The sequence below is a fragment of the Mytilus galloprovincialis genome, chromosome 6 (assembly GCF_965363235.1).
Source record: "Mytilus galloprovincialis chromosome 6, xbMytGall1.hap1.1, whole genome shotgun sequence".
Taxonomy (NCBI): Eukaryota; Metazoa; Mollusca; class Bivalvia; order Mytilida; family Mytilidae; genus Mytilus; species Mytilus galloprovincialis.
The window spans coordinates 7677331-7701803 of record NC_134843.1 but is presented as its reverse complement, the minus strand read 5'-3'; the positions used below and the strand labels follow the sequence as shown (position 1 = coordinate 7701803).

General features: G+C 30.8%; 1 protein-coding gene across 6 annotated transcripts in view; it reads left to right on the top strand.

Annotated features, from left to right (window-relative positions):
• LOC143078835 (high affinity cGMP-specific 3',5'-cyclic phosphodiesterase 9A-like) overlaps positions 1–24473 on the top strand; it is a 53440-nt gene that overhangs the window by 19168 nt on the left and 9799 nt on the right. For 3 of the 6 annotated variants that reach the window (XM_076253825.1, XM_076253824.1, XM_076253826.1), the window contains exons 3-13: positions 1311–1388; positions 4557–4600; positions 7124–7178; positions 8012–8035; positions 9219–9289; positions 10480–10588; positions 14527–14623; positions 18864–18938; positions 19743–19829; positions 21185–21372; positions 22926–23082. In XM_076253825.1, coding sequence (XP_076109940.1) covers positions 1311–1388; positions 4557–4600; positions 7124–7178; positions 8012–8035; positions 9219–9289; positions 10480–10588; positions 14527–14623; positions 18864–18938; positions 19743–19829; positions 21185–21372; positions 22926–23082 — 985 coding nt within the window. The remainder of the gene's footprint in view (positions 1–1310; positions 1389–4556; positions 4601–7123; positions 7179–8011; positions 8036–9218; positions 9290–10479; positions 10589–14526; positions 14624–18863; positions 18939–19742; positions 19830–21184; positions 21373–22925; positions 23083–24473) is intronic. The other 3 variants (XM_076253828.1, XM_076253829.1, XM_076253827.1) reach the window with 3 other exon arrangements.

The following is a 24473-nucleotide window of genomic DNA, read 5'->3' as shown; positions in this document are numbered from 1 at the left end:
ATATGATATAACGGGTGGGTCAACCGTGCTATTTTTTAAGATATTAGCCGTTAAAAATTGCTTCAATTTGGTTAGAATGATCATGAAAAAACACATGTTTGTGCATGAAAAGAAATCTATGAGATAGAATTTTGAACTAAATTGTGATAGGTTTATTAATATGTTTTAAAAAAATAAAAATAAAAATGGTGTCACCAAACTTTTGCTTGCATTTCCTATCATGATTTTCTTGATAGAGGGTTGCTGCTCACAAGGAAGCTATTAAACCAAGTGTTCCAAATGGTGAAGTTGAAATCATCCCTTCGTAAATTTGACGGACGCCATCACGAGTTGGTTGACCGTTATGGAATAACCGTTTCACAAATGATATCGGATATGTTCCTTACGTCGTAACTAAAATCCCCTTCCCTTTCATGAATGTGACCTACCGAATTAGACTATTTACCGAATTTGTTATCACATAAGCAACACGACGGGTGCCACATGTGGAGCAGGATCTGCTTACCCTTCCGGAGCACCTGAGTTTTTTTAGGGGTTCGTGTTGTTTATTCTTTAGTTTTCTATGTTGTGTCATGTGTGCTGTTTTTTGTTTGTCTTTTTTAATTTTTAGCCATGGCGTTGTCAGTTTGTTTTAGATTTATGAGTTTGACTGTCCCTTTGGTATCTTTCGTCCCTCTTTTGTCTATTTCCCTATCAGTCCAGAATAAATTTTTTACTATAAGAGTTATCCCCCTAAAATAGATTAGTTGTAAAAACATTGATTTTTGAACACAAATATTTGGTATTTGTTTAAATATTTGGATACTGAAATCAATCAGCAAATTATTTCATATAAATAAACAGTCTAACGAATAAAATTGCACATCTGTCTACAAATTTGCAGATTTGGGCAAATAGCAAAACTGATTGTGTCCTGCGATAGTACAATCCAAGATGGCGGTATGCCATGAATTTACCTTAATCCCATAAATTTACCCATTTATCAGAGCCAACTTAAGGTATAAATTATTTCAAGAAATATTATGCAATAAAAACGTAAACGGAAAGTCTTTTGTAGAAAAACAAAACTTATGGTAGGAAATGCGTCAGAATAATGTTAAACATGTGTGTGCTGTCAAGTACACTTATCCAGTCAAGAATCAATGACGCTTTCAATAAGAAAATATATTTTATTTCAAAATGTCGAATTCTCACAAAATACAATATTTGTCTGAGAAGCTATGGTATTTTCATAATAATATCTGTTAGAAGTTTTTCTTATTATGAAATAATGGTTTATGATATCATTTATTTGATTGTTCTATTTTTAGATTCTGTGAAATATCACTGAAAGACTGCCAAGGAGCTCACGTGTCATTGGCTCCTACAATGCCAATGAACTCAAATGGGTGAGTTACACTGCTGCGAGTAATAATCTTATGATAAAAGATTTGATAAATCAATCAGTCGATTTTTTTTTATTCTTTGGGGTAGTAGGTGTTGTTTTTAGTTTGTATTCAATATTCTTTATTATGAGTTTTATTTCCATTGTACGGAAAATACAAAACAAAGACTACATACGTATTCAGGGCGTTTATTTTATACAATTCAAAACTGTCATTCATGTAATGATAATCGGGAACACAACCAAAAATAAACTGTACACGATAGTCAACAATATTGGTTTTTTATAGCTATCTGGAAAACAGATACTTTTTATGTCTGCCAAACAGAGAGCCGGCCTTTAATCAGATTTAAGTTGATTATTACAATTTTCAAAAAACAAAATTATTCAGCAAAACCTACAGAATCAATTTTACTTCAGGACAACATATTTGCAAATCTGAAACTTATTAAAAGAAATTGAAGAGCTTAAATAAAAAAAAAGAACAAAAAGTAAAGCCAAAAATCTATTGACTTGATATGAAGAGTATACAGGCTTAGAAAATTTGTCATTCTGTTTTTATGCCCCAACTACGATAGTAGAGGGGCATTATGTTTACTGGTCTGTGCGTCCGTTCGTCTGTCCGTCCGTTTGTTTGTCCCTCTTCAAGGTAAAAGATTTTGGTCAAGGTAATTTTAGATGAAGTTGAAGTCCAATCAACTTCATACTTAGTACACATGTTCCCTATGATATGATCCTTCTTATTTTAATACCAAATTAGAGTTTTTATACCAATTTCTCAGTCCCCGGAACATAGAAAAATAATAGTGCTAGTGTGGCATCCGTATACTTTGGACACATTCTTGTTTTTTCCAATACACTTTTACAAACGTCGATGAAAATTTCAAGGTCATATGTTATATAAACATTGCATATGAACATATCAATAAAATGCTTCAATATCCTTAAGCACCATGCATTGTTTTCTAATTACTGAAACAACTTGATCATCAATTTTAATGTCCAATATTGATGGATATAATGAATTTCCGTAGAAACATATGCATGCTATCTGTCTTTTAGACTTTGATTTAGTAAAACAAATATGTCATCGAGACATCGTAGGATGAAATTAAAGTGCAAAAAAATTATTAAACATTAAATTGATTATACATTTTTCGATACCGAACAACATATTTATAAATAGTAACGAATCATTAATTGACCTACATTGGATTTGTGACTGCTCTACTGCTTGGTTCTATTTACATAACTCTCAATCTGTGTTTTGCATACGTTTTTTGTCTTATGATCTGTTTATTTATTTCCATTGCGTTGTCAGGTTGATTTCGACGTCCCTTTTGTTATCTTATACCACTCTACATATTCATTGAAATAACACTATGTATGTTTCTATCTTTCGAAACGATTTCTTGATTGATCTTTCTAAAGAAAACTTATGACCAACTTTGAGAGGTCTGAGGTCTGTATAGCCAGTCAATGTCGTTTAAAACTCCCATTATCATCATTCGATACTGAGCCTATAATATCCTCGTGACTAACAGTTCATCAGCAGTAGTAGCGAATCGGTGCTGATAAAAGAGCAAAATATCACTTTTTTCTAATTTCATTCGTTCGAACGCTTTACTTGATTCACACAAACCCTTATTGCTTCATTCCTGGTCTTCGCTAATTGTCTTAAGTTTAATCATTCCAAATGAAGGTTAAAATCAAAAGCCCTTGAATTTTGGTAGCCTTTAATGTACGGTAGTTCAATCGTTACGTGAGAGAAGGTAACAACGATATTGTTTAAAAACGAAGGACTGCTAGAAGACAAACAAATCACTATAAAATAAACCTTTAAACTTAAAGCTTAGCAACACGAACACAAAACGTCAAGAGGAACATATTTTAAGGAAGATTCATGGTATACCGCCATTTTGGATTGTACAATCACAGTATAAATTCGGTCTTGTTATTTACCCAAATCTGCTAATTTGGTAACAGATTTACAATTTAATGGTTAGACTGTTTATTTATATAAAGAAAACTTGGTGATTTATTGTATTATTCAAGATATTTAAACAAATACCATTTTTGTTTGTTTTTAGAATCATTTTTCAAATGAGCCACTTAAGGGGAGATAACTCTTTTAATAAAAAAAAATATACTGGACTAATAGGGATTTTTTTAACTTGTAGCAAGAAAACAAGTTCGGTGAAACCATTTTTTCTTTTCATTTTCTTAAAACATATAATAAAACATATCTTCTCACAATTTATTTCACAATTATATCTCATAGAATTTTTATGCACACAAATGTGTTTTTTCATGAACAATCTATGACCAAATTTAGGCAATTTTGAACGACTCATAGTTTGAAAAATAGCACGGTGACCCATACTTTTTATTTAATTTTTGAAAAAAGCAGAGTAAAATCTTCATTTTGGCAAATTATAATTAGATTATTCTGTCTCAAAAAGTCTCTACTTATTATCTACTTTAAACCTTAAGTTTTATCGTTTCTTGTTGTTAAACATTACAAATTTGATTGAATTTTTAATAAAATGTGTGTCCCAAAATATCGGAGTTACAAATTATATCTTGAAACGGACAAAAAATATAGTCGTTATTTGTTTTTGTTAATCGAGGCTCTTGGCTTTGTTAGTCTTGTATGTTTGGGGTTTAGTTTGACTGAACTAGTCCAAAGTTTTTATAGGGCCAGCTAAAGCCCACCTCCGGATGCAGGATTTTCTCGATTCATTGAAGTCCCTCGATATTGTCTGCTCTTTGGTCTGGTTGTTGTCTCTATGACAATTTTATATTTCAATATATCATATATTTGCCATTTAGTCAATAAAAGATCTTAATAACAGATCTTATACTTTTAAAGAAGAGGTGATTTGGTCATCCAGGGTTACCATACATTAATACGTTTTGTTTTATGTTGATAATTGGCTATTCCTTGTTTATATGAATCAATGAAACGTAGCTTTATGATTAATAACACAGCAGTTGTAAAGTAATTATATGTTCTTCATGATGAGATTTGTTACGTTTTTTATTATTAAATTTTCTGAATATCAATTTAAATTTCTGTTTTCTTTATGCCATTTAAATTTAAACTGTTTAATACAACTTCAGATTTGATATTTTGTTTGTATCATATTCATAACAATTATTTCAACTTCAGATTGCCTTACAAAGTAGCCATCAAGGACACAGCTCCTACGTCAGGTAAGTTAATTTGAATACAATTAAATGCAATAACATATAAAAGTACAATATTTCAGTAAACGCATTTAAACATCAAGCAAATAATTACTTTTTGCAACTTGATCTTTCATTCAAATCAATACTACAGACCTTACTTATTAATCCATGTAAATGGTAAAGTATGGTATGGTGAATTGAATTTGGAGATGTCCACAAGACATAAGTCGGTCTGAAATCCCTCAACAAATGCGTTTCGAATACACGAAATTTAGACAGTATTATTTTCATTTATTGTACTTTCAAAAAAGTAAAACAAGGTCATAAATTTGGTACGTTTTAATAAATATTTGTTAATTTTCCTCCGACAGCAGGTGCCATATTTTTCATACATTTGACGTCATTTCCGGTTTCATTTAATGTCAATATGAACACAGCTCACTTATTCAACAAGCCGATTAAAACACAGCTCACCGAGTTTCAATTGACACAAAATGAGTACAATATGGGTTAAGTTATTAATACAAACCGGATTGATATATGTAGGAAATTAAGTCGTGATTCTGACACCGAATCAACATAATAGCTATCATCTGATTAAAATCATTATTTGTCAGATTTATACAATGGTGTTAATTTATCAGCAAATGCCGACAACGAAGCAATGTGCATGTTGAAAATTTAGACGATCGTTAATATATTGAACAATGTGACTGCCACGATAACCTTATTCAAACTTTCAAATGTGTAATATCGTCCAATGGAAAGTGGAGATATGATAGCACTATTTAACATAAACCATTATTTGTTCATTCATAACGTTTGATTTAGTTAGTTTTTATGGACTTATTTTTTTGGAGTTCAATGTTATTTTGTTTAATTTTTAACCGGATTTTGGTGTCAAAAATGTCGGTTATTAATTTGGGGATGTACGACGGGCGGCCGGGCGGCCTGGCGGGCGGGCGTTTCGGCAACCAAATGTTGTCCGTGCATTTACTCATGAAGCGTTCAACCAAACCTTTTAAAATTTTAATATGTTGTTACTGACAACATAACGGAGGTCAAGTTCAATAATGACGATTTTTACTTTTACCGTTCAGGAGTTACGGTTCTTGAAAGTTTAAAAAATCTCGTGTCCGTGCATTTACTCATGAACCAGTCAACTTAACCTTTTAAAATTTTAATATGTTGTTACTGACAACAAAATGGAGGTCAAGTTCAATAATGACGATTTTGACTTTTACCGTTCAGGAGTTACGGTTCTTGAAAGTTTTGCCTTTCCATTTGAAAACCATACAATTCATTCATTTTTTTTAGATATTTTCAAAATCCTAGGTAGGTGGACTTAGTAATTTTTTCTTACTTTATGCATTAAGGGCACACAGTTTGTCCTGCTAGAGGGTCATTTTTTATCTAGTTTATATGTTGTTATTGTTGACAACATGGAAGTCAAGTTTGATATTGATAATCATAAATTTTACCTGTTAGGAGTTTTGGTCCTTGTAATATTGATAAATGCCAGAACACAAATAAATGTTAAAGAATCCGGTTTACTGTCATTTTGACAGCTCTTGTTTTGAATTCAGATCACACTTCATTACTGGTTTCATTCTTTCTTAAATGTGCTTTGGCCTATAATCGTTTACATTTTACAAATAGTGACTTTGATGGAGATTTGTCTCATTGGCACTCATACCACATCTTCTTATATCTACTTAGTGATTTGCAATCCCAATAGGCAATTTCTTATCATATGAATATGTCTACTGACGGCAGCATTTTAAACGTATTGATTATAATTTCTTTTAAATGTTTTAGCAAGTAGTTTATTCGTTTGAGTTAATGACACCTTTACTTCTGATGAAATTGCTTCTAACCATTTAACCTTATGAAACTGTTGCAATAGATATTGAAATAAAATCCTATGACGGAATATACCTTGCTGTTATAGAGATAAATGAGACTTTTTTATAGCAGCTTTGATTTGCCTGAATACATACCATTGTTTTTGAATTAAATAAATCATGGCGTTAGCATGAAAAATCAATTCTGTTCGAAAAAAGAAAACAAGTAAATTATTGCAGACATGTTGATGTTTATTATGAAACATTGCCAATTTACGTATTTTGTAGTAACACATCAGAAAGCCAATTTACGTATTGCAAACGAACGTATTTTGTAGTTACACATCAGAAAGTCAAATTATGTTTAAATAACCAAATCAGAAAGCACCAAACGTAATACTGTTGTCCGCATACCTCGGTATGTTACAGTTCCTCGCATGTCCTAAACTGACGTCTGTGCTTGGCTGATTTAGGACTTTATGTTCCACATATTTCATTTAATCCCAGAGTCTATGGTAATGCTCAATTTTCTGAATTTTATACAAGTAGAATAATGTGTTGGAACAATTTTATTCCATTCGTGTTTAACACACGCGAAGAGCAAAAAATACACAGATATATAATCCCGTGTGTATGTGTGGGTTTTCTGTTTTTAACCCCATTACATAGAACAGCAATATGTAACATTATAATTCTGTTTCAGGTGATAATGAAGTCATTGCTCAGGTACTGACAACCGTCACAGAACAATTCAACAGGTAACCAATCATTTTTTTATTATTATTTTAACAAATAATAATCTAATCTAAATAACGGGGTACGTATGAAACCATGTATTTCGTCAGTATATTGTAAGCATTTTTGAAGGATAGGGATTTTTCTTTTTTTCTGTTATTTATATAACATTAATTAGATCAAACCTAAATTTTATAGAGTCATAAATATACCTCTCAATTGACCGTTTATATATTTATAATTTAAAGAAACTAAGGTTTCAACTCCCTCAGGCAAAATTGACCTAAGATGAATTTGGCTTTAGCTCTCCAGCTGTTTCTGTTTTTATACATCATCGGCTTTTAAATATTCTGCTTTGCACGATCCTGATTAATGTTAATCCAGAAAAGCGCTTCAACGGCATGAAATTTTAAAAAGTGTTGTTTGATTTTTTTATTTGTAATAGTAATTTGTTTTAACAAGTTTATTGAGTGCTCTTAATGCAAATGTTGATTTTCCGTTGGAATCTCTTGGGGAGGAATTTAAAGTTTACTTAAACATTGGATTACTATTAATGAAATGCTTTTAGATTCCAAGAGATAGTAATGACACCTTCAGGATTATTCCTTTTCTGCGTAATATTTAATAGACAATCTTACGAATGAAAATTATAAAACAAAACTGAAGTAACGAAAAGGTCACAATCGTTGCCTCAAGTGGAAACTGGTAAATTTGCAAAATTAGTTTGTTTTGGTTAAAAATTACAGTAATTTTCAATGAAAATACATGGATATGTTTTGTACGCTATTGTTACGAGTATTAGATGAAAAGCGGTGGAATTTACAGCATGACTCATTGTGTATCTCCTCTTTATTAGACTAACTCTTACAGATAGTGCATCGTGAGTTATATTGTACACTGATCATTGTTATTCTTTAGTTTCAACTGTGATAAAACATGCAATATCATATTACTGAAGCGATATTCCATGTTAAGTGTTGTTCTATTTATATGTATTGAAAACGAACATATTTATATTTAATATAATATCCTTAAATAAGAAATCCTGACTTTTTATATTCTTATTGGACTCTTTTTTCATATCCTCTACTTTTTATGGAAACGATTACGGAAAACCACAATTAAGACTGAGCACGGATGACTTCATGTATCTTGGTATATAATTTATGGATTATTTTTAGAATAATATACTTAATTAAGGATTTTGAAAGAAGGCGATCGTCGAATCTGTGAAATAACTAGATTAACTAAGTCAAAAATGCTATGAACACGTTTTACAAGAACACGTTTATGAAGATTATATACAATGAAGGTTGTACTATCTTTAATTTGCTTTCCCGTGTTTAGAACTTATTTAAGCATTTTTTTCTTCAAATTTTGTTGCTAAACTACAATTTGAAAAAAACCTCTACCGTTATAAGATTTACTACAGTTTGACAAAGAAGCGATTGTGGCCTTTTCATTACTATTATTCAACATTATTTTTAGTTGATAAAGTTTTCTCCTTTTTTTGTTTTATCCTGCATGTTTTAATTGCTATTTTACTTTTTTCATGTCTATACACATGGGAGTTTAATAATAAGAACCGTTTACCACTTCTGCGCTATTCAACTGTACATGTGAAAGCCGTCATGATTTGATTAGTGTAAAATGTGAAAAAAAAACCCAGGTTATCCAGATATGAACCTTTTTTAATCTCCAAAACTACAAGTGCATTGAGCTTGGTTTGTTATAATTAGAAATAATGGAGATACTGATTATATTTTAAAGGATTTATTTTTATTATAATATGCTTTCCCCGTCATAGTTAAATATCTGTCTTTAAAGTAACACATAGAAGATAAAAATTAACATTAAAATAATGAAACTTGTTTTGACATACAAATGTTACGCTATTGATCATATAATTGTAACTGGGAAATTATAAAAGTAGAAGATTAATATTTTCTTTTAATCAAGGAGTTTCGTTTTCTTACTTTTATATTTTGTATGTGGACTTTCAAATACTTGTTTGCTCAATTATAATTTGAATGCACAATAATGCCTTTAAATTTATTTTCTAGAGTATTTAAAATGGAAGAGCTTAAATCTGATATATCTTCGAGACTTACTGCATTGGAACGAAAAATGGAAAGTAAGTAATTGTATTTACTAATGTATTGAAGGAGATAAAGGGTGCACGTTATTGACACATCCTCCCATATCAAAGATAACGAAAAGTCACTTAAATTAAAACTTTGTCTTCAACAAAAAATGTTTATACAATTTCAAGTTCTTAACAGTCCCTAGACTAAAAATAATTTTATTATTATCATAACGTTTTTAATATATAGTAAAAAGAGCATGCATAATTTCATAATTAAGCATTTTCTTGATTTTAGAGTTACATCCCTTTATAATTAATTTTGTTTGATGCTTAAGCCCATAGATGACCTTCATATTTCTGTTGGTTCTATATGTCGTTCTGTTGTTATCTCATTTAAATTTACTTCACAATAAAATTGAGAATAGAAATGGGGAATGTGTCAAAGAGACAACAACCCGACCATAGAACAGACAACAGCAGAAGGTCACCAACAGGTCTTCAATGCAGCGAGAAATTCCTGCACCCGGAAGCGTCCTTCAGCTGGCCCCTAAACAAATATATATACTAGTTCAGTGATAATGAACGCCATACTAAACTCGAAATTGTACACAAAAAACTAAAATTAAATAATACAAGACTAACAAAGGCCAGAGGCTCCTGACTTGGGGCAGGCACAAAAATGCGCCGGGGTTAAACATGTTTATGAGATCTCAATCCTCCCATATACCTCTAGCCAAGTCAGAAAAGTAAACAACTCATTATGTACATATAACTTTTCTATTTTTGCTACGATACAAGATAAAACTAGGACCGGGACCCCTTTTTATCTCAACAATTCAAATATTTTAAAACTGTTATTGAAAAAGGGTAAGAATACAAATATAAAAAGGATTTTAAGCTCATAGCACCATGGCGATTTCTGAATGTTCAAATTGTTTCAAATAAAAATGATCAGTGAATTGTTTCGATTTTATGGTTTTTCTGTTATACGATACAAAAGGTAGACAAGCATTTCTAACTACAATTACTGTTTACTTATCGGTGATTATTAAACATTTGTAAACGAAGTTTTATAACGACTTATATAAATGTTTTGTCAAAAATGTTTCCTTAATAAATCTTTACTGTGTGCTACGAAAAATTGTTGTTGGTAATATAAAGGTTTTAGATTATTTCTTTATCGATATAACTGATCATAAAAAGGTGTCATATTACAACTTAGTCTACTTTTTTGTCAGTCGAAGGGCTTAAATCTGTAGAAATTGAGAAATGTAAGCGAGATATATCAGAGATTAAAGACCAAATATGGACAGCACAAAAGAAATTTGTTGACTTCAACAGAATTAGGTAAGCGAACTGACTAAACTACATAACAACATATATTTAAGAGTAAGCGACGATGTCATACAAACTAAAGTTATCAAAAATACCCTTAGATAAATTAGCTTGAAAAGGACTATAGAAATATTTACATTTACAGTGCAGAAAAGTACACTAAAAAAATGTAATTTGACACAAATATGAAACTAAATGGTAGAAATATCGATTGTTAAGATAATTTCTATACTATCAGATGATATTGCTTTTGCCATGTCTACGTTCTGTTCTGTGCTGTATCCTTAATCGAGCCTCCAAACTGAAAATGTACGCTTATATTTTGTTTTGAATTATACAATGCTTTTGTCACGAATATGCAATATACCTTGCATTCACAATCACTCTTAATTCATTGTGTTTCTAATGTTATTTATCCTGAATTCACATGCTTGAACATTCAATTCACACGGTACCTACAATTAAAGCAAATTCGGCATGCCTTTACAAATTGACTGATGCATTTGCACTTTCGATCTAATCATGCTGTTTTCTAATATGTATCATTGTCCATGCATTTAACACTAAACTATCTTTACGATTTATTTTTCGAGTCGAATTCGTCATAGTCCCCACCTCCCCACCCCCACCCCCCACCCCGCCTCATTCCATTTTGTGCTGGTAGATATTTTTTTCTAATTCAAAAAAATGTTATGCACATGCGCAATTGTCATATTTATCCAAGGTTATTTGGAAATTTCCGGGTTTTCAATTTTTTTTATCAGGAATAGAACGTTATAATTGGTTCAAAAATGTCATCATTTGTTTTTATATACCAAATGTGACAATTCCTTGAAAAAAATCCAACATGATCTTTTTGGAATAAATTACAACATAAAAGTGTATTCAGATACGAACACTGAAGTTTTATGAAAAACTTTTGATAATGTCTTCAATTGATACGTCAGCAAACTGATTAGAACGAATTAGATTTAGAAACCTTTTAATTACTGCACTATTCATGCCAAATTATGTTTTTATACTTGCCGTAGAAGCTAAAGGTTTTAAACTATTCATGTTGTGCCTTTTTTAATAGGCACTTATAAATATCTATGTATTTGTCATTTTGTCTTGTGATTTGTATATGTTATTTCGAATGTTTTATACTGATAATCATTATGTTTAATTGCAATAGGCTAATATAAGCCATGGTACAACTATTGGTTGAAAAAAGTAGTTGTTGTGATCTTAAGAAGCAGAATGTATATGTTTCATCACTCATCATCGCCATCTTTTTTATATTTTTATTTTCTGTATATTTTCGCATGCTTTTGTTGTTGTGTCCTGAAGTCATTGTAAGTGAATATAGAGACCTGAAAACCATTGCGTTTGGGTATCTTAAACAATCAGTATATTGCGACACCAGGAGTACTTAGAAAACTTTTAAATGTTCAAACATTTTCATGAACGTGACATCTGTAAAAATAAAAGTACTTAAAAGTGGGAACTTCAATTATACATTAGTGTAGGACTAACAGTAATTAATAATAAAGGAAAAATATTGTTCATAATATCATACAGACAGGAAAATGCACAATAAGCTCTTAAACTCAGAACAAGATCTGAATATAATAACACGGTCGCCACCATTAAACATGGTAAAATCTATCTTAAGAAAATAATAATAACGGTTCTACTCACACCAAATCTTCCTATATCTATTTACTATCATCAAATGATAAACAACTAACATGGCAGCCAAATGTCAAAAATGAGATTAGAAAGTTGCTAAACATAACAGGGAATTGATAATAATAAAGTCAGTCGTAGTGTACATCGAAATAAAAAAATAAACCTAAATGCATAGCATAAATACTACCGGTAACATTGTAAAACTTTTCCATCCCTGATTATGTACCAACATTAACTAAAAAACGGTATGATTTGATTGGTTCAAAACTATAAACTGTACATTTCAATTAAATCGGTTAAAATTATACATATTTGCAACTGTACCACGTTGATGTACCAGCTTTATCATGAACCTGTTCGACCATAGCTAAATCATGCAGGTATTTTCCTAGGGAGTTGGGTAACTATGTAAAATATTATCTAGAATTAGGTCAATAAAGGCAACAGTAGTATACCGCTGTTCAAAACTCGTAAATCTATGGACAAAAAATAAAATCGGGGTAACAATGTCAATGTTAGTTTTATACCTTTGTTGAATTTAATGACAAATTATCTAGAAGTGGGACAATTTAGATCTTGAAATTTGTATAGACACTTGTCTTATTGGTAAGACTTAATATTTTTGGATTATTTTGTCTTTGTATTTCTCAGCCATTAGCCTTTACCACACTTCTCATTCTGTCCATATCCATCAACAGTAATTTAATACGTTGGATGATAATGTATCATATTATATTGGCATCAGTTTACAACATTACTAATAATCATCAGTATTGCAAGTATTAGCAACATTTGTTGTCATAACAACGAGTGGTAATATGGTTCGATGTCAAAATAGCAAATTCTGTTTTTAACCAGCAGTAAATTTTGCAGCAAATTGGAAAAAAAGTTTTTCGTAAAGTCATTAATTTAAACATTCTAACTGGGGTGCCTTTCAAACTATAAGGGGCAACATCAAAAGTTCAATGTAGGATAACACACTTAATTATATATAGTTTTTTCACTGACATCCCTACACCCCCCCTTTTCTTAACTTAATTTGAGAAAAATTGATTGACAAATAAGAATATATATAAAATGGATGTCAATTAAACAAAACTTTCAGCAATTTTTCCAGATGAAGGTCAATCTAGAAAAGCGAATAGAGTGCATCACTCCCCAATACACCATGAGACATTCTGCTTTACACCTTTTTTTGTACAATTATTGACATGGAATTTCTCAGTAAATATTATTTTATAATTCAAAGCAAAAACTAAATTCTTGGACAGTGTATGGGATTATATGTAAGTTTGGTAGTTTTGTATATAGTCATTGGTGTAAGTCTTAAAATTTTTTTTAAATTTTTACCTTTCTAGTTCAGGTATCATCATATCACCATTGATATTTTTATGTGCAATCAAACTTTCAACTGTCAAAGTAAAGGCTCTCATAATATTTTAACTTAAGTTTCTTAATAACTTCATAATAAGCATGTGTATTCAAACTGCTACACGCATCTCATTTCTGATTTACAATTTTTATCTAATGTAGGGTAAATAACGTACGTTTCAGAAATTACATTCTACTAAAAAAGCACTCTGGTCTGATAAAAACGTTTAATATGAGTTCTATCTATCATGTACATCTACCCTAAAGTTATGGACAAGTTGATTTTGGCTGAAAATGATCATAAATATTTTTTTCGATCAGCAAAAGTTAAATTATTGCAAATTTAGTTGTAAGTTTCAGAAATGATAACTAAATCAAGAAAACTGTCTTGTCAGATTATGCCTCCCTTTGCATATGATATGTTGTCGATTCTTATTGGTTGAATTGGTGATATGACACAAACATATGGTGTCTGATAAATATTTTCAGTTATGTATATGTCTGCATGTCTTTGTGATAAATGTTATGTTTTTCTCTGTCTTTCCTCGTTTTTATTCGTCTTGCAATCCTTCTAATATTCAACATTTTGGAAATCGGACTACGGTGTAAAAGACTGTACTCTAAAACATAATTGTTTAATTCGGTAGCGCTAAGATATATGCTTGTAATGGGGAATACTGTTTCATTATGATACCCTATTTTTTTTATATATGCATACAAAAGACAGGGGAAATGGATTAAAATTTTGTATAATATGTTTGTTTCATTATTGTTTTTATTATTGTGTATAAATCTTTGGTTTTATTTATTTGAATGTGTTTAGATATGTCTTGCGTTTTTATATTGTGGTTATCCTGTGTTTTTATGGTTTAGTTTGTTTCATTTCACTCATCATTTTCGGCTTCCAGACCACTAGTATATGGATATGGTGTTGATCCTTTTTACAGTTCGGTGAGCGATGAGACGAAGATCAGTTTAAAAAGAGATGTTCCATCTTATCCAAAGGTATTAACACGAATTATAATTAACAAAGAAAAAAACATACAATAGACATTGAAGAAATTTAATTCTTTATTTTTGTTTACAATGGTTGCTTTGCTGTTTGGTTCAACGCTACCTGACGTTTATCACTTTTATTATCTTAACATCCGTAATGGCTAGAACCTGATAAAGGTTATTTAGAAAACCCGTATCGTGTTCGAGAAAATCGGTATCCTACGTTTCTACAGACATGTATATATCTAATTTTTAAAAAGAACTTCATGATTATTAATATATTTCAAAAATTGTATATAACTTATTCTCCAATACACCAATACTGATGCATAATGCAATTTTAAAATAGTTACCAAACAGAAATAAATGGCAAAGGAAAAACATGTTCCTGTATTATGAAAAACGTGAATTAATGAGTTCATTTAATGCCGAAAAATAATTTTCCTCAATCACAAAAAGAATGAGCTTTATTGATTATTTAAGGAGTCTCATAACACCTTCTCCACTTTAGTGCGATACAGTCTTCATTACCATCATTAGCCTAATTTGAACATGTATCACCATTTTTTTTTCTATTGAACATTATTCCGGAGTTTAGCTAGACATCTTGAATGAAAAGGCAGTGATTAATTCCACAAACACTGAAAGTGTGAATAAATGATGTGGTTTTGTTAACAACGTTTTTTTCCTTGTGAAAATAGAAAAATAGAAGCACTCTTTCCGCATGAATTAGTTTTTATTTTGTATTTATAATTACATTTTAATGTAGAAAATAAGTTTAAGGTTTCTGAAATAGATTTTCATGTAGAATATAAGTTCAAGGTTTCTAAACTAGATTTTAATGTTGGAAATAAGTTTAAGTTTTCTAAACTAGATTTTAATGTAGAATATAAGTTTACGGTTTCTTAACTAGATTTTAACGTATAAAATAATAAGTTTTAAAATCTTTAAGATGCTCATTTAGATTACAAAACTAACAGTAATAATTTTGATTATTAGAGTTCATAATTCGTTAAGATGAAAAAAGGAAACACATTAATAATTGTATAAGCACCGATTTCAACGTTTGTAGTAGGTCTCTAGATAATGATTAACATACACATCGATGTTGAAAGGCCTTTTACCGCACAATTGTGCTGGTTTTTTTTCTCTGCTAAAATCTGTTCATTTGCACTAACATTTGAAGGTCCAAAAATGAAAATTACATTAATAAACTTGAATCAATATTGAAATTAAATACTTAAAAGATAGGATTTAAAACCAACAATTATGATTATTTACGTCACAAAAAAAAAGTATCTTTTGAAGATAGTCTATATTATTTGTCCGTCTCCTGCAAAAACAGTGATAGAACATTTATTAGGATTTATCTTTGTAATGGAACTTAATTTAAGTAAAAACAAATACACATATATCTATTTGAATCACACACATAAAAACGACATAAAGCAATTTTGTTTTATCGATAAATATATGAAATGTACCTTTTAAGAACGGTAGAAGCTGCAGGATAAAAATCTTATTACGAATATAAAAAAAATGATCAAAAACTAAAAGTATACAAATATCTGAGCAAATAACATTTCATCAGCAGATGAGTTTCTTAAAACTTTTAAGAAATTTTTATCCTCAATGCTCTTCCAATTTGTACTTTGGCCGTTTTAACTTTTCAACCTTTATGGCGTCACTGATGAATCTTTTGTAGACGAAATACGTGTCTGGTGTAAATGAAATTTCAATCCTGGAATCTATAATGAGTTTATTTAAGATACCTTTGTTCGAGTAACTTACGTCGTTATTTGTATTGTAATCATAAATTCTTAACATTCTCCATCAGATTTATTCTAGAAGCACGGAAAGTAAAGTTCTAGCAATATTGTACCGGAAATAGTATTATTTTTATCAGATGTTAGAAGCTTTCATGCTAATGAAATATACATGTTGGAAAGAGTGAACAAAAACGACAGCACGCAACAAAGTGATAAGTGAAGAAATGTAAAATAAAAAATGACGGACATAAACACATAATTATTAAGTAACGTCAACTCTCGTGAGACTTGATTACAAAACAATCTATTCAAAATTTAGAAACATGTGAATCAGCAATTTAAGACAATTTGCAATATATATTAAGGATCGGATCTTATTTAGTGGTCAGAAGAGGTTGTCATTTGTTTGGCAAATGCATTATTCTTATTTCTACTATCCGGATTCCTAAGTTAGTAATTTGGTAATGCCAAGGCTTTCTTTTAAATGGCAATGAAAACACTCATCAAAGATACCAGAATAAAATTTCACGAAAAGGATGTAATAACATGTTTTCCTTTTTGTTTGTAATAATTGTGTAAAGCTGGCAAAATAAAGTTCTAACATATATGTGACTTCTAAGCTACATAGATATAAAAAAGAAGATGTTGTATGATTGCCAATGAGACAACTGTCCACAAGAGACTAAAATGGCGCAGATATTAACAACTATAGGTCAACGTACGGCCTACAACAATGAGCAAAGCCCATACCGCATAGTCAACTATAATATATTATATTAATCAAAGTGAATTACCTATTGAATTATAAATGGGTATAAATGGGTCATTTCACGTGTTTTTTATTTGTGTTTAAAGGATCATTTTATTTTTTTTTATGTGTGTACAGTTCTACTCACCGTTTGTATTCGCTGATTTTACTTTTTGGTTTCGTCCCATGTATTTATGAGAATAAAGTTTTGCCGTACGGTGACCATTATTTGTTAGTTTAAGGATTTGTTATAAATTCTGCACTCTTGAAAGAGGGACGAAAGACACCAAACGGACAGTCAAACTCATAAATCTAAAACAAACTGACAACGCCATGGCTAAAAATGAAAAAGACAAACAAACAACAGCACACATGACACAACATAGAAAACTAAAGAATAAACAACACGAACCCCACCAAAAAACTAGGAGTGATCTCAGGTACTCCGGAAGGGTAAGCAGATCCTGCTCCACATGTGGCACCCGTCGTGTTGCTTATGTGATAACAAATCCGGTAAATCATGATAAACTGTTTTGGAATATCGAATGTATGATATATGTATCTTAATGATTTTCGAAATTCCAAATTGTATATCTTATAGATATATAACAAAAAGATAACAATTGACTCTCACTAAAACAAAAGTCTATAGTATGACCTTAAATTGTGTTTTGTAGCAATTGTGGATTTTTTTCAAGATGAATTGACTCTCACTAAAACAAAAGTCTATAGTATGACCTTAAATTGTGTTTTGTAGCAATTGTGGATTTTTTTCAAGATGATATGTTATTTAATAGGAATTTATAATTTACTAACAACTTTTTAGAGTGACATATTTTTTTTATCAAGTTTAAGTGATTCAAGAAAATAAAAGAATTGTAAAAACTATCTATTCCTTTTGGTCTATTTGTAACACTGTCCCAAGAATGGACTCTACTTACTAAAATTTAAGTTGATGACTTCCATAAACTGTATAAGTTTCTAGGGCAATAACATTTAAAATTTAAATCTTTTTGGCTTAATGATGTTCCCTTATCATGTTTTGATATTTCTGTCAGATTTTCGGAATCCTCTGGTTTTATCAATTTCATGACCTTAAAATGATTTGCCTATTAACACCCATTTTTCTTTTTATTATTCTTTTTTACATATATAATTATGAGCCATCTGTAAAAGTCTTTTGTTATTTTTTAACAGTTTTTGAGAACTTTGACTTGTCAATGATTTAGCTATGAAAAATCAAGAGAGAACGTTGTCCCGTCAAAATTTCAATTGCTAATATCTCGAGAACAAGCACACGTACCTATATATTCTGTTCGCTCTTTTGGTTCCTTTATTAATCATCTATCAATATATAATTATGTTATAAAAAAAACTTGTTATTTTGAAAATGAGTAGCGATCTAAACGTGTATTGTATAAATTTGATATTCGATTTCAAATAATTTGTTAATCTCGGAATTGTATAGCTAACATGTATCAACGTTTCGAGATTACTTTTTTACAAACTGTTACCGCAGGTAAAATATTTCGTTTTAACCAAAAGAGATCAACAACCTTTGTTTTTCATAAACAATTTGGTTTTCTAGTGTCGAAATTATGTATTTGCTTTACTTTATTGTGCATTGTATTATAAAAAATAAAGGCAGCATTAGTATACCGCTGTTAGAAAATGCTAACGTCATAAATCATAAATCAATATCTGAATGCATAAATTTGTTCTTATTTTGTAGTACACATTATCACATGAGACAACAGACTACCTGAAGCAGCCAACATTTGATATCTGGCATTGGGAACCTAATGAGGTAGAGTGGTTTTTTTTTATTTCACAAGATAAAATTATCTAATTTTACCGTTGTCTAGAGCAATTTGGCACCATGATGTATGGCATAAATTAGACAGATAGCCCATACGACTTTCAATTAAAATTATTTGACATTCAAAATGACAAAATGAACAAGCGATATGATGGAAAAACTCTTGTTATCAAACCATCTTCTAATTTATATATGAGAGCTATGCTCAAATTTTCGTTCCTGATGTTTGCAAGAAATGAAGTAATTACAAATAATTTAAACATTCAATACATCATTATAGCATTTATGTTTAAATGTGAATTATTAATTACAACCATTACAAACAACGTGTTGCATTAAGATCTCGACAGCTAATGCAGTTTGACATGCCATAAAATTATATATTTCCGATGCTCTATGTTTTGAAGTTGTGAAGAATAGTCGGAAGCTCTGCAATTGATAAAGTTGATTATATTCAGATAACCAATACTATCTTCACAGAAAAGATTCTGTTATACATGTCAGAAAGGCTAAAACTGTATACGTGCGAAAAACACAGACTTGGTAAATTTTACCATTTTTTTAAAGTGCTTGTTAAAACTATAAAAGCCATTTGTATTCGTTCCATTTATTGTTTCTTTTAAGAGAGTAAAGTGAAAAACACCAATTGATCGTTATATAAAAAGAAAAACCTATGATATTATAGCCGAATTTTATTTTCTTGTTTTTTTTTCTTTAAATATGCAAAGAATTGTTTTGTTTAGAAGTTTCAGAGATATGATCTAAAATCAAATGTTTTATTTGTTGTTACAGATGCTTAGTTTGATGGAGCATATGTATCACGAACTTGGATTAGTAGCAGAGTTTAGCATAAATCCAATTACTCTTAAGCGATGGATTGTAAGTTATACGTTATGCACCGAAGACAATTTAAAGAATGATTTTCGGGGGACTGATGTTCTTATAAAAAGGGGACGAAAGATACTAAAGGGACAGTCAAACTCATAGACCGAAAAAAACTGACAACGCCATGGCTAAAAAAGAAAAAGACAAACAGACAAATAATAGTACACAAGACACAACATATTAAACTAAAGACTTAGCGACACGAACTGGGGTTATCTAGATGTTCTGGAAGGGTATATACTTACTGATATCTGGAAGATTAATTTCAAAATACAAAAAGGAATGTCGTTCAATCCGACAATTCCTTTTATAAAGCACTGCAATTGATTAATAAAATCTTCCATGTACTTTTTTAAAAACAGGAGTAAGTAAATAACAAAAATATCAAACTCCAATGAACATTCAAAACGGAAATTCCCTTATCAAATGGCAAAGTCAAAAGGTCAAACTCATCTACTTGATTGACAACTGACAACCTCAAAGCAAAAGACGACGATGTCAACAACTGCAGATCACTGTACAGTTTCCGTTACCGATTAAATCCCATGCCGAATCAGATCCAGATCAGATCTATGCCACAAATGGCTAACACAAAAAAAGACAGACAGCATCCACTGACTATCATGCTCCAGACTAGGGACATTCACATGAAAGATGTGACTAAACCATGTTGGAAAAAGCACACACTATCGATCGATGCGAATTCGCAGTTACTGAAAGCCTGTTCAAATAAAATTTTAGCAATTTTCCGCAGTTTTGCAAGACCAAAATATCCCTCAGTGCATGACCTAGTGCTCATAAAAAGTATAATAATCATCAATATGGTTGCTTTAACAGTCCAATTTATTCGAATGATCAATAAGTTCATATGATATATTTATCATGAAGGGTTTTATAAACAACATCACTGTAAAAATGATGATTTGGTATTCGGTTTGTAATGTTATGACAGATACAAGCAAACATTAAAACCAACCTGTTTCCTGGTTCTATGTTATATCTCTATGAACAATATTATGAAAAGAGAGATGTTAGGAATACTAAGTGTGAAATTGCAAACGAGTGAGATAGATTCTAAGGATATTTCAACTTGATATAGCATCAAATGCTGAGGCAGCGTTAATCACCTATCAATTTATCAATTTAAGGAAGTGTGTGACTGTTAATTGTTTTACTGATTTAGTACTGTCAGTTGTAATGATTATTGATGACTGTTCTTATATACAAACTTTTCTTAATAATTATTTTCATTGTAAGTTCGTTGTCAGTGTTTAATTAATGCATAAAGTCTGAATTAAAGGGCAATGGTACATGCATATTACTAATTGAACTAATTTTTTTTTTCATAGCTCTGTGTTCAAGAAAATTACAGAAACAATCCTTTCCATAACTTCCGACATTCTTTTTGTGTGACACAAATGATGTATGGAATGATAAACCTTTGTCGTTTATGGGACCACATATCCAGGGAAAGTCTTGGAATTCTTATGACAGCATGTGTGTGCCACGATTTGGATCATCCGGGATATAACAACACGTGAGTAGCATGTAAATTATTGTAGGTGTCGCTGCTTCTTTTAACTTTGCAAACAGTTCATTCAAAGACCTAAAAACATGTTGTCAGATAAAAACTTTATTGACAATATCCTATTGTTCATTTCTTAATTGTTAATTTCACAATTTCCCATTTGTAAGATTTTGATTTATTCTGTTATGTTCGATTTCCCCCTAATATCAATATCGCACTATTAAGTTTTGACTTACATCTTAAAAAGTAAGGAAATTAACCAGTTTAATCTTTTGATTCTTTCTTTCTCACCCCTCTTTTACGTGAATTTGTAATTTACAATCAAAGGACATGAAATAAAAAAGAATTGACAACATATGTATAGAATGATATCGTTTTAAGTTTCACTTTAGAGCCTGACAATTAATTTCCATTTGTGTAAAGCTAGGGTCGCACATTCACGACGTTTACTGCCGTCCTTGTTAGGAGCATTCCCTATAATAATTTTTTTAAAGTCTGATCAAGATCTTGTTAATTCAAACATTTATTTAATCACGACAACAATCAGATATTGTTCATGAAGCGTCCAAATTCAGCCGTTTCCATCCGAACTTGTCCCGATTATCCCGTTCTCAATCCGATTATAATCCGATTTGCATCTTTCCCCACTATTAAAAACGACAGAATATATCCTGAAAGCGTCCTGATTCTGCCGAATGCGATTTGACAGACATCAGACAGTGACCAGACAGTGAACCGACGCTGACAGAAGATATGCGTTAGAAAATTGTCGCCATAATTGGGTTGATCAGGTACTGTCGGAACGCAATCCTATCACAGTCTGCTACACCGCATTGCAAACGGCTTTGTCTTGACTCAGACTAGGATATTATTGCCGAATTTCGTAGTTATGACGGGACTGTTCTGGAACGATTTTGTCAAAGACGGTTTGCATTTGGGATGCAATCTAGACTCAATCGGCAAAAAAACAGTAATTTCAAATCTCTCAAGATCATGCCCGTTCCATATGACACTGTTCAGAAAACACAGAACATTGTTATGATTTTGATCCGATACAGTAGGCTCTGTCACGACATAATCACGATTCTAATCCGACTAGACAAAATCGAATGAGTTTTGCCGAATGTTACGGGACGCACCTAACTGTCGGGGTGCTTGGCCGATCTCTCCGATCCGCAGGAATCTGTTACGAACGTATACTACAGCGTTCAGACAATAATAGGACACTCCAGATCATTGAAGATAGTAATCCAACGTTTTTACTTTTCTTGTCTTATCGCTGTCTGATTTCAAACGGGAGCAATAATCGTCACTGTGTGAAAGCCGCATTAGGTTCTTTCAATGTAGAAAAAAGTAAGCGTTTATACATAATATTTTTGATAAATGAAAGTGCTACATATTCCTTAGTTTTGTCATTTCGAAGCCCTTTTTCATCGTTTATAATTATCATGTACGTTTTTCACTGCACAAACTTCTAATAACTTTTGAGGATATTTAAATGTTATATTATACTATTTTTTGTAGTTATCTTCATTTAGAAAACAAAATTCTTATGATTTCAGGTATCAGATCAATGCACGAACAGAGCTTGCCATTCGATATAACGATATTTCACCACTAGAAAATCATCATTGTGCTATAGCGTTCAAGATACTTTCTAATCCTGAATGCAATATTTTTTCGAACGTTGATAAGGACACATTTAAACGAATTCGCTCTGTAAGTATAGTTCTTTTATATACAACGCAAAACATGTGATAAAGAAAAACATTTAAATACTAGAAAATAAGGCCGAATTTTTGACAAAAACAGGGAAAATGTCATATCAGTTGATTCAAATAGGATACGAATATACAGTTTGCGTGCTAGCATGATAATTCACTTGTTACTGGGCTCAATCGACTTCAAAAGTAAAATGTGATGTCAAGATATTACCGATATGGCTAACATGTATATAAATTTTATGATGTATGAAAAAATTTATTATCTCATATCTTCATATTACACAGTTAAACAACACATTTTTAATTGATTTGGGGAGTTATGCAATAACCAGATTGTGTTAGAACCCATTCTTGTATTTGGATAAAATATCAATATTTAATAGTTTAATCAAAAACATTATTCAATTATTTATCGGATTCAAATTATATAAAAAAGAAACGTGGCACGTTGCTAATGAGACAATTTTTATCTGGAGTGATCAAATTTCAATGACAACAATGAAAAAACTATACTGTATATATAAAAAGAAGATGTGGTTCGTCAATGAGACAACTCATCAAGAGAGACTAAATGACACAACAAATTAACAACTATAGGTCACCGTACGGCCTTCAACAATGAGCAAAGCCCATATCGCATAGTCAGCTTTAAATGGCCAGTTTTATAAGGCCCAAACGAGTAAACAAACCAATTAATTAGTATGGGCATTTGCGATATCTATGACAAAATGAAGAATTTTATATCGGATTTCAGAAATTTTGTCAAAAATCACTTATCGTATGAGGACTGTAAATTAAGAAACTGGTTTAATCTATAACTAAACATCCTAATGATCATTTTTGGACAATAGGAATTTATACAGTGGTTGGAAAGTAATTAAGCGCCTTTTCTGGAACTTAATATGAATATAGTTTTGATTGGTGTTAAATAACAGCAGACATCAATAGTTCATCAATTGTCAAGTTTGAATTAGTGTAAGGACGTCTGTTTATTAATTGAGACTGGTGTTTGGATCATTAAATTTCTGTAATGTATTTGTATATTTGAGCACTGCATCATAGACGTATACTTTTCATTCATATCAGAGGAATTAGTAACATTATGTACAGTTATATTTGTAAATGAATTATAGTAGATATAAACCTTTATATGTTTAAAAATATATAAATTATAGACATATAATTGGCCGAAATTTTCGCAATTATCCGAACTGAACGGAAAATTATAGAATTAACTACTAGTATTTATCCACAGTAATAATTGTTTCCATGAACGAAGTATATAACAATAAAACAACAATTACTTACGAAATCAACAACTTATTTTAAGCTCACCTGGACTAGAGTGTCATTTTGAGCTATTTCCATCACTGTGAGTCAGTCTGT